The sequence below is a fragment of the Petaurus breviceps genome, unplaced genomic scaffold (genome assembly GCF_028583685.1).
Source record: "Petaurus breviceps papuanus isolate PSGF00001 unplaced genomic scaffold, PetGlider_PUasm1.0 419, whole genome shotgun sequence".
Classification (NCBI taxonomy): Eukaryota; Metazoa; Chordata; class Mammalia; order Diprotodontia; family Petauridae; genus Petaurus; species Petaurus breviceps.
The window spans coordinates 12,244,695-12,257,537 of NW_027186324.1; the positions used below are offsets into that span (position 1 = coordinate 12,244,695).

At 38.2% G+C, this 12,843-nt stretch overlaps 1 protein-coding gene across 3 annotated transcripts in view; it reads right to left on the reverse strand.

Moving 5' to 3' along the window:
• PHKA2 (phosphorylase kinase regulatory subunit alpha 2) overlaps nt 1-12,843 on the reverse strand; it is a 108,724-nt gene that overhangs the window by 16,582 nt on the left and 79,299 nt on the right. For all 3 annotated transcript variants that reach the window (XM_069100720.1, XM_069100719.1, XM_069100721.1), the window contains 7 exons: nt 12,541-12,685; nt 12,208-12,286; nt 9,759-9,928; nt 8,867-9,040; nt 5,116-5,204; nt 3,281-3,414; nt 1,369-1,525 (listed from right to left, as the gene is read on the reverse strand). In XM_069100720.1, the coding sequence (XP_068956821.1) occupies nt 1,369-1,525; nt 3,281-3,414; nt 5,116-5,204; nt 8,867-9,040; nt 9,759-9,928; nt 12,208-12,286; nt 12,541-12,685 (948 nt within the window). The remainder of the gene's footprint in view (nt 1-1,368; nt 1,526-3,280; nt 3,415-5,115; nt 5,205-8,866; nt 9,041-9,758; nt 9,929-12,207; nt 12,287-12,540; nt 12,686-12,843) is intronic.

Here is a 12,843-nt window from a genome sequence, read left to right on the forward strand (position 1 = left end):
TTCTCCTGGAGCCTCTGAAGCTTCAATATAACCTCTATGACCAGACCTCACACTAGAAATACGTCTGTGTCCCTTGAGAGTAGGGACTGTTTCACTGTGTTTTTGTGTCCCTGTGCATTTGCGTGGTGTGTTAACTGAATGCCAAGGATAGAATATGAGGCTTTCAGAGTTTGTTGTTGTACCCCCACACCCGTCTCTTCCATGCTTAGCTCTAACTCTGATATTACTTAAAGATCTGTCCATTTTCAAAACAATAAAACATGTAACATTAGTAACAACGCTGGCTGTAACATGACCACTCTTTATTCAGAGAACAGTCCAGAAACCTTGGGGTTTGAATCATGATTATAGCTGTGTGAAAGTGCCAGCTAATAAAGATATCTCATTAGTATGACAGATAATTGAGAGTGGACTATAATACACTTTAATCTCATTCCTTCTTTAACCAATCTCGTCCCAGAGCTGCTAAGAGGGAACAAAATGAACTAGCCTGAGCTTTGTTCCATTTCCTTAGCTCATTTTCTGATAGCAGCAAGGAAAAGAAAGAGGCCATAATAATCTACAAATGAGACAACTGTTTCTACCAAGGTATGAAGAGCTCTCTTAAGAGCAAGAATGGAGGAAACACAGAGTGCTAAATTTTACCTCCATATGTCTTTGATGAGGTCATTTTTCAGTTTCAGAAAACAGACTTGAAAACATGAAAGTTCTGTGGTTTCACTGATTGTGAACACTCATTCCACAAAAGAAGAACACAACCTCTTTGTGGCTTGGTACATAACTTTCTGAAAGGTGTTGTCCCTGAAAAGTTCATTATCCTGTGGCCAGTCTTGTGATGTAGCTCTCCAAGCCTAGCTAAACTGGTCCTCAGACAAAAAACATAGAATTCACTTCCAGGCTCACATCTGAAGCCATTCCAGTTTGGTGGGACCTGGCCTGTGGCTACCTGGGAGAACCTCTATTCCATGAAGTAATACTGGAGGAGAATTTTAGTGTGTTTTATAACTCCAACTATATGTTACATATGTCTGAAGAGAGAGAGAGAGACAGAGAGAGAGACAGAGAGAAAGAGACAGAGAGAGAGACAGAGAGAGACACAGAGAGAGAGAGAGACAGAGAGAGAGAGACAGAGAGAGAGACAGAGACAGACAGAGACAGAGAGAAAGAGACAGAGAGAGACAGAGACAGACAGAGACAGAGAGACAGAGAGAGAGAATGAATATGAGAATGAATCTATTTCTACTGAGTCCTGGGTAAACATACACACTCTCACTTCTGTTTCTTCAAGGCTTAATTTTAGTTTCCAAAGCCATTTTGTCACATGATAGCCAGAATAAGAATGATTAGATAATCATGTTTCTCTCACACCTCTGCAAGGACTTCTACTTTCTTCTTCAGCAGACCTGAAATGTAACGAATCAGACCCCATTCTTTGTTTAAGCCTGCTTTTCGGTAGAGCTCACTAAGAAGGCTGTGGACTGTGACACCATGCTGTCCAGAGAGATTTGTATCCCAGTCAGGACCCCTGAAAGGGAAGAGGCAGAAACACTAATTTTAAGGATTTGTCAAGAAATGAAGAAGCTCGGGGTTTCGAATCTACCTTCCTTTGTAGCACACAAATAGTCATGGATAGCTTTCATTGCATGTCTCATTTAGTAAAGAGGAATCTACTATAGAATAAAAAAAATTAAAAAGTATTTTTCCTGCCATGTTGTCTTACAGGCCCCTAAACTCATGAAACTCTGAAAAGTTAGATTTACCTGTTCCTTTACAAGTAGTAATAGTGAATCAATCTAGGGATGGTGTTGTATGAAGGAGGAGTTTTTGTGTGTGAAAGATCTCTCGCACTGGTCTGGTTGGGATTAACACCAAGGCTGAAGAACATCCCTGTCCCTTTTACCTTCCAGAGTCTCCACTTGCTAACCTCCACAGCTGAGCAATGGCCACTATCCATATATGTTATACTCCCCAAATGCCCAATACTCACAGATTAAATTTCAAGATCTTTTTGTTGGAGCTACTATAAATTACATCATTAGCCTTCCGAGGGACCTCAGTATTACACAGTTATCCTTTTAAATGAAACAAATACCTCTTATTAATTTTCTTTCACACTCTCAACAGGAGCCTCTTCTCAAGGCGTCGACTCAATCCCAACTTGTCTCGTCTCTCTCAACAGACGACCTTGCTGACACCTTTACTGAGGACACTGAGGCCATCGATCAAGACTGACTTCTCCAACTCCTTTCCTCTCTTAAAACTCCCAATATCTTTACTTATCCTATCAGCCTCCCCTCCTGACTCAGAGAAAGAAGATAACCCTTTTCCTTTCTAAAGCTGTTATTTCCAGTTAAAAACAAATAAATGAAAGACCAGTAATGTGGGCTCTATGGCCACTGGCTGTGCAAATGAAGGAAAACTTGGAAAATTTTTATAAAAACTAGAGAGTGGGACTCACACTATGTAGTCTAGGCCTTGCAGAATGGTATTCAATATCCTGCTCCTCAGACCACTACTAAGTCAGAGCCCCATTTCATCATAGCTATGGTTCTGAGTCAAAGCAAACTTTATTGTAAGGTAGGAAAAATGCCACACATCTTAGAAAGTCTTCCATCCAAGCGGCTAAAACATGAAAAGTTTTGTAATATGAAGGGCAAGTTGCTGCTGTTCGAACACCTCACTGATTACTCCTAAAGGCATCTTTTAAAGGTATTCAACTTGTACACTGTCCTATTGAATATCTTCACTTCTTACATACACAAATAACATGGGATAATGAATGGTAAATAATCAATGACTGTGTTCTGACAGTACTTTTAGCTTTACAAAGAGTCATCATCATTATAATAAATGGCATTTATATACAATCATAGATCTAGAGCTAAGCCATTTAAAAGTCTAGTCTAGTTGGACTCTAGTAGAACCACCCTCGTTTTACAGATGATGACACTGAGTCCCACTTAGATAAGAATCAGTTAAATGACTCAGCCAAGGTCACTATTCTCTGCGCCTAGAATAGACTTCTTCCTTTTTCCTGTAGAAATGCCTCTACAAAGCCTCCATTATTCCATTATTCTCCTTGGGGGGAAATGACTATTCCTTCCTCAGATTTCTCACAGCCCTTTTCCTGGATGGGAGTAGTATACTTGTTATTTTCTCCTTGAGGGTACATCCTGGGATTTATTTTGTGTCCCTAATACCTAGTAAAGTATAGGTGCTTAAGAATGTTCAACTGAAGGTAAAGTCATAAAGTCCAACCTAGTGCATAGCGACCACTTACTTTATAACATAAAGAATGTATAATATATCTGCCTGGTCCTGCAGACTAGAACATTCCTTCAGCTGCTCCACCAGTTTCTCGCAGTCAAGATCACCATGGGCATCTCTGGGCCAATGGACATCAGCTTCTGAAGACTATTAAACCAAAGTAAAGAAGTCTATGAATTAAAACTGAAAACATGGAGGCTAACAAAACAAAAATCCTACCGACTTGGTAACTGGACTGCTATTCCGTGCACTGCTTTCTGCAGAGCTGGCATACAGTGCTTAGAGATCGGGACTCATTTCTCACAGCTTGTTACAAGGTTCAGACAACATCCTAGCACTTATTTCCTGCTGTAGCTTGTCCTTCGTTCCTAAAGAGAACCATGGCATGAGGAACGTGGTACCATGACTTGCAAGTGAATTGTATTTAAGTGAGGGAGGGTGTGCAAGATCACTAACCTCACTTTCTCCTCTAGAGACATCTGGGTCCAGAGGCAAGATATGAATCAGGAAGACTTATCTTCTAAGGATTTTCCCCACTAGGAATTCTCCCACATTAACAAAAATCACAAGTCCTTTGTGCATTGCTTACAATTTATATGCTTATACTTCCCTTTTTTGGTACTGTATCATACACTATTTTGTGAAACAGAATAGTTCAGATTAGAGAATGTGTTGGCCATATAACATGAGATTAGCTGAAACATCACCCCATAAGATGAGGGCTTTATTTATTATTTATTAGACACTATTATACTTGAATAATTTTAAATGTTGTACGTATTACAATAAAGATTAAGTCATGGATACTGCTGATCATTTGGGGTAAAAGGTTTTCTTGTCAATGGTTTTCAAGTTTCCAATAATTCAGGATAGACGACCAGCTCAAAGACTAATGATTTAGTATTCACAGTTCTATGCTGGGCCTGCTTTAGACATTTACCAGCTGTGTAACCCTGGGCAATTTAACCTGTCTCATTAACCTCATTTTCCTTTGTCTACCTCAGTTTTCTCAGCTGTAAAATGGGAAAAATAACAGCACTTCTCTAAAAGGTTTGCTATGATCAAACGGGATAATACCGGTAAAGTACACAGTCTCTGGCATTAAGCACCAAAACCCTTGTTTCCTCTCCTTTCATAGGTGTCAGAGTTCACCTATAAGCTCTTCAGTTCAAAAGACAAAACAGTTGGTACTTTGGGAAGTACCGAAAAACGTCCTCATTTATTTTTCTCCCTGGAGTTCTCATCTATCATTTTATTACTTTAAAAAAATAAGACAGGGGGCGGCTAGGTGGCGCAGTGAAGAGAGCACCTGCCCCGGAGTGAGGAGGACCTGAGTTCAAATCCGGCCTCAGACACTTAACACAAAAACTAGCTGTGTGACCTTGGGCAAGTCACTTAATCCCAATTGCCCTCCAAAAAATAAAAAAAAGCAAAAAAGAAATAAGACAGGAGTATTAACATTTACTTAGATTGTTTCACTAACATGAATATCCATAACTAGCTGACAATGAGGAAAAAAAAAAACCCAGGTTGTTCCTTATGCTAATTTGGCTTTCTCAGCAGTATTGGCAGATGTTTCTAAAAAGTAAATACGGCATCCAGAGTTTCCTCTCTAAGGTGGAGCAGTGTATTTTAAATAAATGAGTATACTGAAGCAAACAAATCATATACTTCCCATACAGAGAAAAGGGGAATAGTTAAGGGAGACAAAAATCTTAGGGATCAAGAAAATGAATATTTCTTTGTGCATTACGCCTTTTTTGACTAAAAGGAGAAAAGAAAAACCTTTTAGCAATATAGCAGGGATATGACTATTATTACTTAGGTCGAACATTCCAATCACGTTACCTTTACTAGGAGAGCTTGTGGAGAATCAACAAGGTTCAATGATTTCCGATGAGCGCTTCGAACCTTAGTTGGCAAGGACATAGAAACACCTGGTAAGCAAAGAATTTAAATGAGGTTTCTTGAGGAAAGGTAATGAATACTTTCCCTATAATTCTCTAGCGATCAAGTAATAAAAACTACTGTGTCTAGGACAAGCTGAGTCCAGAAATGTCTATGACCTCAGATTCTTGATCTCATTTGCATCTCCCACCAGGTTCAGCTTTCTTTGCTCTGTGGTCCATCTCTTGTAGTTGGATTTTTAAGTTTGGTGCCACTCAAGGGGGGAAAAGGAGTAAGTGAGAAATCAGGGCAAGAGCTACCCCCTACCCCATTTATGTTTCCACACTTCAGAGATTTGTGATTTCATCTGGGAAGCAAGGGAACAATGCTCCATAAGTTAGGAGACAGTTTAACAAAGGCCAAAAAGCACTTCATCACTAGGTGGCCAACCCACTGAGGTTGACTGTCTCTGAACCTAGTTAGGCTGCCCTCTGATGACTAACAGGAGGTATTTTACCAAGATCACATATCAAACCCTTTTAGGAGGACCTGAAAGAGCTGTTCTGCTGCTCTAGTCTCAGGAAACACAAATTCAATTCTACATTATTTTAAAACTTCAGAGAACTTTTGTGAAAGACCAGCCATTATATAAAATGAAAATAGAGTGAAAATTCATTAGTTAATGACATAAGAAGATATTCTACCATCCAGGCCATAAAGAAGGCATGTAGAGGATCCCGTTCCATATTTGGCTCTGCTAAACCACACTAGCCCCTCAATGTCTGAGTTCCCTCTTGCACTGGTACACAGAAGGGGCTCCTGACCTGTGGCTTCCTGCTTGATTAATATCTAAACTTCAGAAGTATCTAACCCCTGTTTTTTGAGACGAAGGCTCTGGTACCTCCTTAGTCCTTGGGTTTAGAGATGTGCAATCCTTAATTGGTTTGTCACCTCTTTTCCTTCTGCCACTGTATGCTGGTACCTGTTTTTAGCCTTTGTAAGCTCTTTTCCGTCCCTCTAGAACGTTATGTGGGGCTGTTTTCTGGGGCTCATGCAGAAGGAGATGAAAAGAATAATGTGAAGAAAAGAGTGTGAAGGAAAAATCCTGGGCGAAGGGCAAAGCACCTGTGGATGAATTCTGTGCTAGAACTCTGGGAAAGGCTGACAACTGAGGGTTTCCTTACTTGCTAGGCAGCTATATAACTGAATAATGCCAGCTTCTTGAGTGATGCAGTACTGTGAATAAGACAAAAGTGACTTGATAAGGTTTTTTTAAATATATAATCATTATCCCCTTTTCTCACCCTCTCTGCAAATCTCTTCTATTGTCTCTGCCAGGCTCTCTGTTAATAGTAAGAAAGAAGTGGCACTTACATTAGCAACTGCCCATCACTTCTGGGAGCCGCATTTTTGGTCTCTTCTTTGACTAGCTTCTTTTTGGACGTAAAGAAAATAAGAAGCAATAGCAAGAGGTTCTAATCTGGATTTCAGTGACTTTAATTTGGATGTGGCTAAAGGTTTTTTTTTCTTCAGTAAAACTTGCTACACCTGAGAAGGCACCATAAAACCTCCATGTCTGTGAATGGTATTGCTCTAAACAAATGAAGAGCGTTTTTAAGTGGGGTAGGTTAACAATCCTTTTTCTACAAGGAAATTTGAATTAAAGGGGAAGGATTCCCTCAAAAATAAAACTTTGAAAACCAAAATTTAAATGATTCCACTAAGAGTGGGAAGACGGGTTACATCCTGTTTGTTCAATGAGTACTAAATGTGGAGCCAAAAGTGAGTTTGAATCCCACACCGTGGGCCCTTGGGCAGGTAAGTCACTTAACATCACTAGGTGTTAGTCTCCTCAACTGTAAAAACAAAAACAAAAATGAAGGCTGTGCTGGATTGGATGATCTCTCAGGCCCTTTTGAAGTCTAACCAATAATTTTATAAGGGAAAAAGTGAGGAACTAAGAGATGCATTACAAAGAACTCATCATTAAGGTTTTTTCCCTTTAAATTAATTAATTTTATTTTATTTTTGCAATATTCACTTCCATTAAGTTTTTGATTTTAAAATTTTGTCTGCCTCCCTCGCCTCCCCTTCCCCAAGATGGCAAGCAATCTGATAAATGCTCTACATATACATTCTTATTAAACCTATTTTCACGTTAGTTATATTGTAAAGAAGGATGAGAATGAATGGGGAAAACTATGAGAAAGAAAAAACAAACAAACAAAAAGCAAACAGTATCCTTCAATCTAGTGAACTCACTAAAATCTCACACGTGAATTTTAAAAATCAACTACAGAAAAGAAGAACTATGAAGACTGGGCTAGGCCTGAACCAGGGGGTTTCTTGCCAAATAACACTGGAGTAAGTAGGTTTCAGGTTTGGTATGACTCAAAAGTGTAATATAACATCCAGAAAAGCTAATATGATCTCGGTCTGCACTTAGAACTTAGAACAAGGGAAGGCTACTGGTCCCTCTGTGCTCTGTTGTGTTTTAACATTTGGAGTACTGTGTTTAGTTTTGGATATCATGTTTTACAAAGCATACTGACCATCTGGAACATGTCCTGAGGAGGACACCCAGAATGGTAAGAAGACTGGATCATGACATATCATGACATATGATGATGGGCTACAGGAATTGGAGAAGTTTAACCTGGAAGAGACAAGCCTCGGGAGGAAGTGAACATAATAGCTGTCTTCAAGTATATATATATATATATATATATGACTAGAATGCAGAAGAGGAATGAGACTTGTTAGTTTAGTTCTAGAACTAGCAGCAATGGGTCAAAGCTGTGGAGAGGCAAGTTTTGGTATGATATGAAATGGGCAGGAAGTCTTCCAACAGAGACTAGAATGTTACAGAGGAGACTTCAGGTCAGAATGAATTGGACTAGATGATTTCTAAGGTCTTTTCCAATTCAGAGATTCTGGGACTTGACAGTTTTCTAAATAATGTAGCTTGCATGTCCATGTGCTTCTCTTTAAAGGGGCTGAATCATTCAATTCTAGCCAAATTTATAAAATAATTAGCTCTATCATAAGGCTAAATAAAACATCTAATGCCTGTTATAAAACTGCTCATGCTTGGAGTTTCACAAGACAAATAAGACAAACATAATTTTGATACTATCCCTGTCCTGTTATATACTTAAAATACTTAGGTGTACATGCTACCTCCATACTACAGATCACAATACCTTCAAGCCATAACAATTGGTCTTTGTGAGTTACTACAGCAGAAAAAAAGATCATCACCTGGTGGCCAATCCTCTGCTCACGAGCCTCTGAATTTCACTCAAATGACAGGGTAGTTTACTTTGTAAAATGAGCTATAAAGTGACTTAATTGTAATTAATTTTACCTTTAAAATATTCTTAGGATAATTTAGTAGAACTTTTGATCTGAAACGGATGCTACCCCTCATTTTTATAGATGAGCAAACTGAGATAAAGACAGGTAAAATAGTTTGCTCTCAGCCAGATGGGGGCAAAAGATCTCGATTCCAAGTCCAGTGAGCTTTTTGCTAGTCATTAATTAGAGTTCTATCTTACATAGTCATAATAAATAAATATTATTTATAATATTTAACTTATTAGTAATCTAAACATCAAAGTATCTTGTGAGAATATGATGATATTCAGGACTGAAAAGATACACATGGACATAATATTTTTAGTTAGATAAGAATAATGAGACAGTAGCATACAAGGAATTTCCAAGCCCTTCTCCTTGGCCATCATAGAAAGTATATCCCGTGTAGAGTGAATGGCACTGAAAACATGGCGGTCTTCAACAGTCTTACAAAGTGTAGGGAGATAGCACTTAAGAGCCGTGCTTTGTAACAGGTGATTGATGTACTGGTCAAGCTCATCTTGGATTTCTGAAATCAGAAAATCATACAGAAAATCCAATCAAAATAAGCTCCAGAAAACTTAGCTCCTACAGGCAAACTCGTAGTAGAAAAATTACTTAAAACAGATGTATAAAGCAGGAAATGTTTGTATTCCTCTATTCTTTGGTCCCTATTTTGGAAAAATAATTCTACTCTAGAGGGGAAAAAAAAGGTTAAAATGTAGCCACAGTGCAATATCTAAAAACAGAGTAGTTACAAGTGAATTCAACAAAATAGCAAAAGTAGCGTTACTAATTTCAGTTTACTGCCAATAACTGACTTAGCGTCAGGCAAGAAAAACGAAGAGTCAACACCCAATTTGGGGCGGGGCGTTGGAGGGAGGAAGAGCGTACATTACTTGCTCATTCTGCCTACTGCTATTCAAAGTCCTTATTGAACTTCCACTCCAAATACTCACATTGAGGCCGACACCAGGACATTTTTAATCATAAACCTACACAATATGAGGAATACCTGCTCAGAATTTGACTTGGTATTTTTCATTTCAGCCAAAATAAAGGGTAGAGTTTGTGAAAGATTCATTTCAGTACTTGGGGACTGAGCCTCAGAATGCTTTTAAAATTATTCTTATACATCTTCATATCGGAGAGGGCAATTATTCTTTGAGTTTGTGTCTTAATGTAATTTTACCACAAAACCACAATTTTATAAACTTCACAAAATAAAAATTTATTTCACAAAGTACCTTGATTGTAGATATCTTCTGTATATCCTTCTAGATCGTATTCACTATCAGGACTGAAGCTGCCATCACTGGGATCATCAAATAACTTCTCATCACCATCGGGATCCAGAAAGGTCAAATCTGTATAGAATGATGTGGTAAGGAATTCGGAAAGATTCCCCAATTTCACTCTGCAAAGAGAGAACAAATGAAAGACAGGATTTTCATTAATTTTCAGCATGCAAGGAAAAGACTTCTTCATGTCCAAGCGGCACTTTTACCAGCATCATCATATTACATAAATTACACTCTATGTTGGTCCACACGGTAATTATTATTTTAGGTAACAGTCAAGAGAAAACAAAAATCTATACAAGGCAGTAAGCCAAACAATCCAAAGCAGAAAGGATCCTGAATCAACCAATTCACTGAACTGTGACCAGAATCAAAGGTATTATTATCTTACTATTCTAATAGAAATGCAACATTTTATTAAGCCAAAAAAAGGTCTTTTTTGGAAAAAAGCAATAAGGTCTAAGGTTTATTAGAATTAGAATCTCACTGCGGGCAGCAATAAAAAATTTCCAAGGAAGTTAATACCAGATTCTCTAGTTGTTTCAAGTCTACCACCCTATGATGAAAAAAATTATTTCTGCTTAAACTTATTTTGTCATATTTGGGGGCAAAGGGGAAGTAGGAAGGTATGGTCCTTTAAAAAAATACCTCTTTCAGGGGCAGCTAGGTGGCGCAGTGAATAAAGCACTGGCCCTGGAGTCAGGAGGACCTGAGTTCAAATGTGACCTCTGACACTTAACACAAAAACTAGCCATGTGACCTTGGGCAAGTCACTTAACCCCAATGGCCCTGCAAAAAAAAATGCTTGGTTTAGCGGCGGCCAGCTGGCTCAGCGAGTAAGAGCACTGGCTCCAGTGTCGGGATGACCTGGGGATCAAATCCGGGCTCAGATACTTAGCACCATACCCATAAATAACTGGCCGTGTAAACTTGAGCAAGTTACTTAACCCTGATTGCTTAAAAAAAATACCTCTTTCAAAGGCCTAATTATGATTCTTACAACTGTTAAATGCTTACTGAGTAAATTTAAGTATTCAATTAACAGTACACTTACAAGTTGGACTTCAAAGGCTAAAGAGCTAAAGAAAAGCTTTCTTACAACTACAGGTCAGTCTTTCTTCCAGACCTGGAGTTGATATTACACAATTCTTTCAGTTTGGCCAAAAAGTAAGGACAATACAAGGAGCTAGAGAAAATGTTCAGTTATTTAGTAGTACTAAGAAGAGAAGTCAACACTGACTGAACTGGAACTATACAGATTTTTCCTGTTACAGAAAAAGTAAAGGCTGAAGAAATTACAATTATTAGTTATCTACCAAATACCTGGCAGGAAATGTATATATTCCCAGAACAGCTTTTAATTCTTAAATAATATTTAAAGGAGAATAGAAGAATTTTTATACTCTAGACCTAAGAGAAAATGTTACATTAGTTTTTAACTGTTAATCAATGTTTAAGTGAGATATACTCTCTGTAAGAGAGTGCCTAATATATACCAATCACTAATTCGTGTCTAAGAGTTAAAGGCTATATCTAAGTCTTTATATTTTTTACTTTTAAATATGGAATCACTTTAATTAGTAAAAGTTAACTTTTTTTCTATTTTAACAGAGAAATAAGCACTGTTATCCACAGCTAAGGAAATATTGTACTGGGCTTCAAAGTCTTAATCCAAGCATTAATTCCCTAACTGCCTCATTTTATAAGTGCTTATATATACACAATTCCTCTTTAGAAGCAGAGTAAAAATCGTAAATAATAAATGGGTAAAGGGCCTAGGAAGAAATGAATTGCTCCTGCAGCACTAACCTTGAAAATGCAAGCTTATAAGAGGAGGGCAAATGTCACACACATTGTCTATGCCTCCCTCTAAAAGGTAAACCAAGCAATTACAACCCCTTCAGTAGAGGCAGGAACCAGATCTCTGGTAGGAAAAACAAAATCCTTCCTGGACTCGTAAGGGCAGACGGTAGAGTTGAGAGTTCCAGGCATTTCTTCAATGGTGGCAGAGTTAGAAGCCGATTTGAAGAAGGGAGGGCGATCTAAGGTCTTCACACCTGTACCTCTTCCACTGATGATGACAAGAGATCTGACTTCTACCAGCATGACCCCAAAACCAGCCTCAGGTACTATGGCCACTGTTTCATCTAACACCTATTCAACATCATAAGCCCAGAACTTTGCGCAGCTTCACTATCAACTGTTCAGAGATTAATATGACCTTGAACATGTGTCCTATGAACACATGAGGAAAGCACAGCAAAAAGTAGGAATATTTTTTATTATTCCTTTGGTTACTTACTACTACTATTATGAAGTCCTATGAACAGATGAAGGAAGGGAAATCAAAAGAAAAACGACAAACCCAAATGCTATTTGGCAAATCGTGAGTTACCTCGCTCCTCCAAAATACCCGTCCTCCAGTTTCCTGATTGTGGCGAGCACCGCTGAATCAATATCCGAGCCGTCATTTGCTACGGGGAAAAAATGGTGTTATTTTCCTGCCATAGGAACAAATTCCTAAAAGCTTTTAAAAATATCTTCCAATTAATTTTCTAGAATTCACTCTCATTTAAATACTACTAATAACAAATATTCCTAGTCTAAAGTTAGATGTGATCAACAAGCAGATAAGATACAGGACTCTTATTGTGACAGTTATTTTAGAAGGCATCAGAATCAGTACTTCATTTTTTTTAATGAGTCAGAAATAAGTAACAAGAATTACTGAGCATTGTGTGAGTGATGGGGAAAGTGAGAGTAGGTCTTCCGGTCATTCTCCATCGGGAACAGAGGTAAGCCAATTCAATCCTAAGCATTTCCACAATCATCTCGTTGTCTAGGGCCAAGTAAAAGTGGTGCTGATCAGTGAACTGTGGATCAGAAAACACATTATGTACAAAGCTGAGCTTCATTTCTTTTGACAAAATCACAACTTGAATCAATGATATTTTCTTAAATGAAGAGGGCTTTTTTGAAATTTTCTTCCCCCTTACTGTTTTAAGACAAATTATACTATTAAGAGGCTATT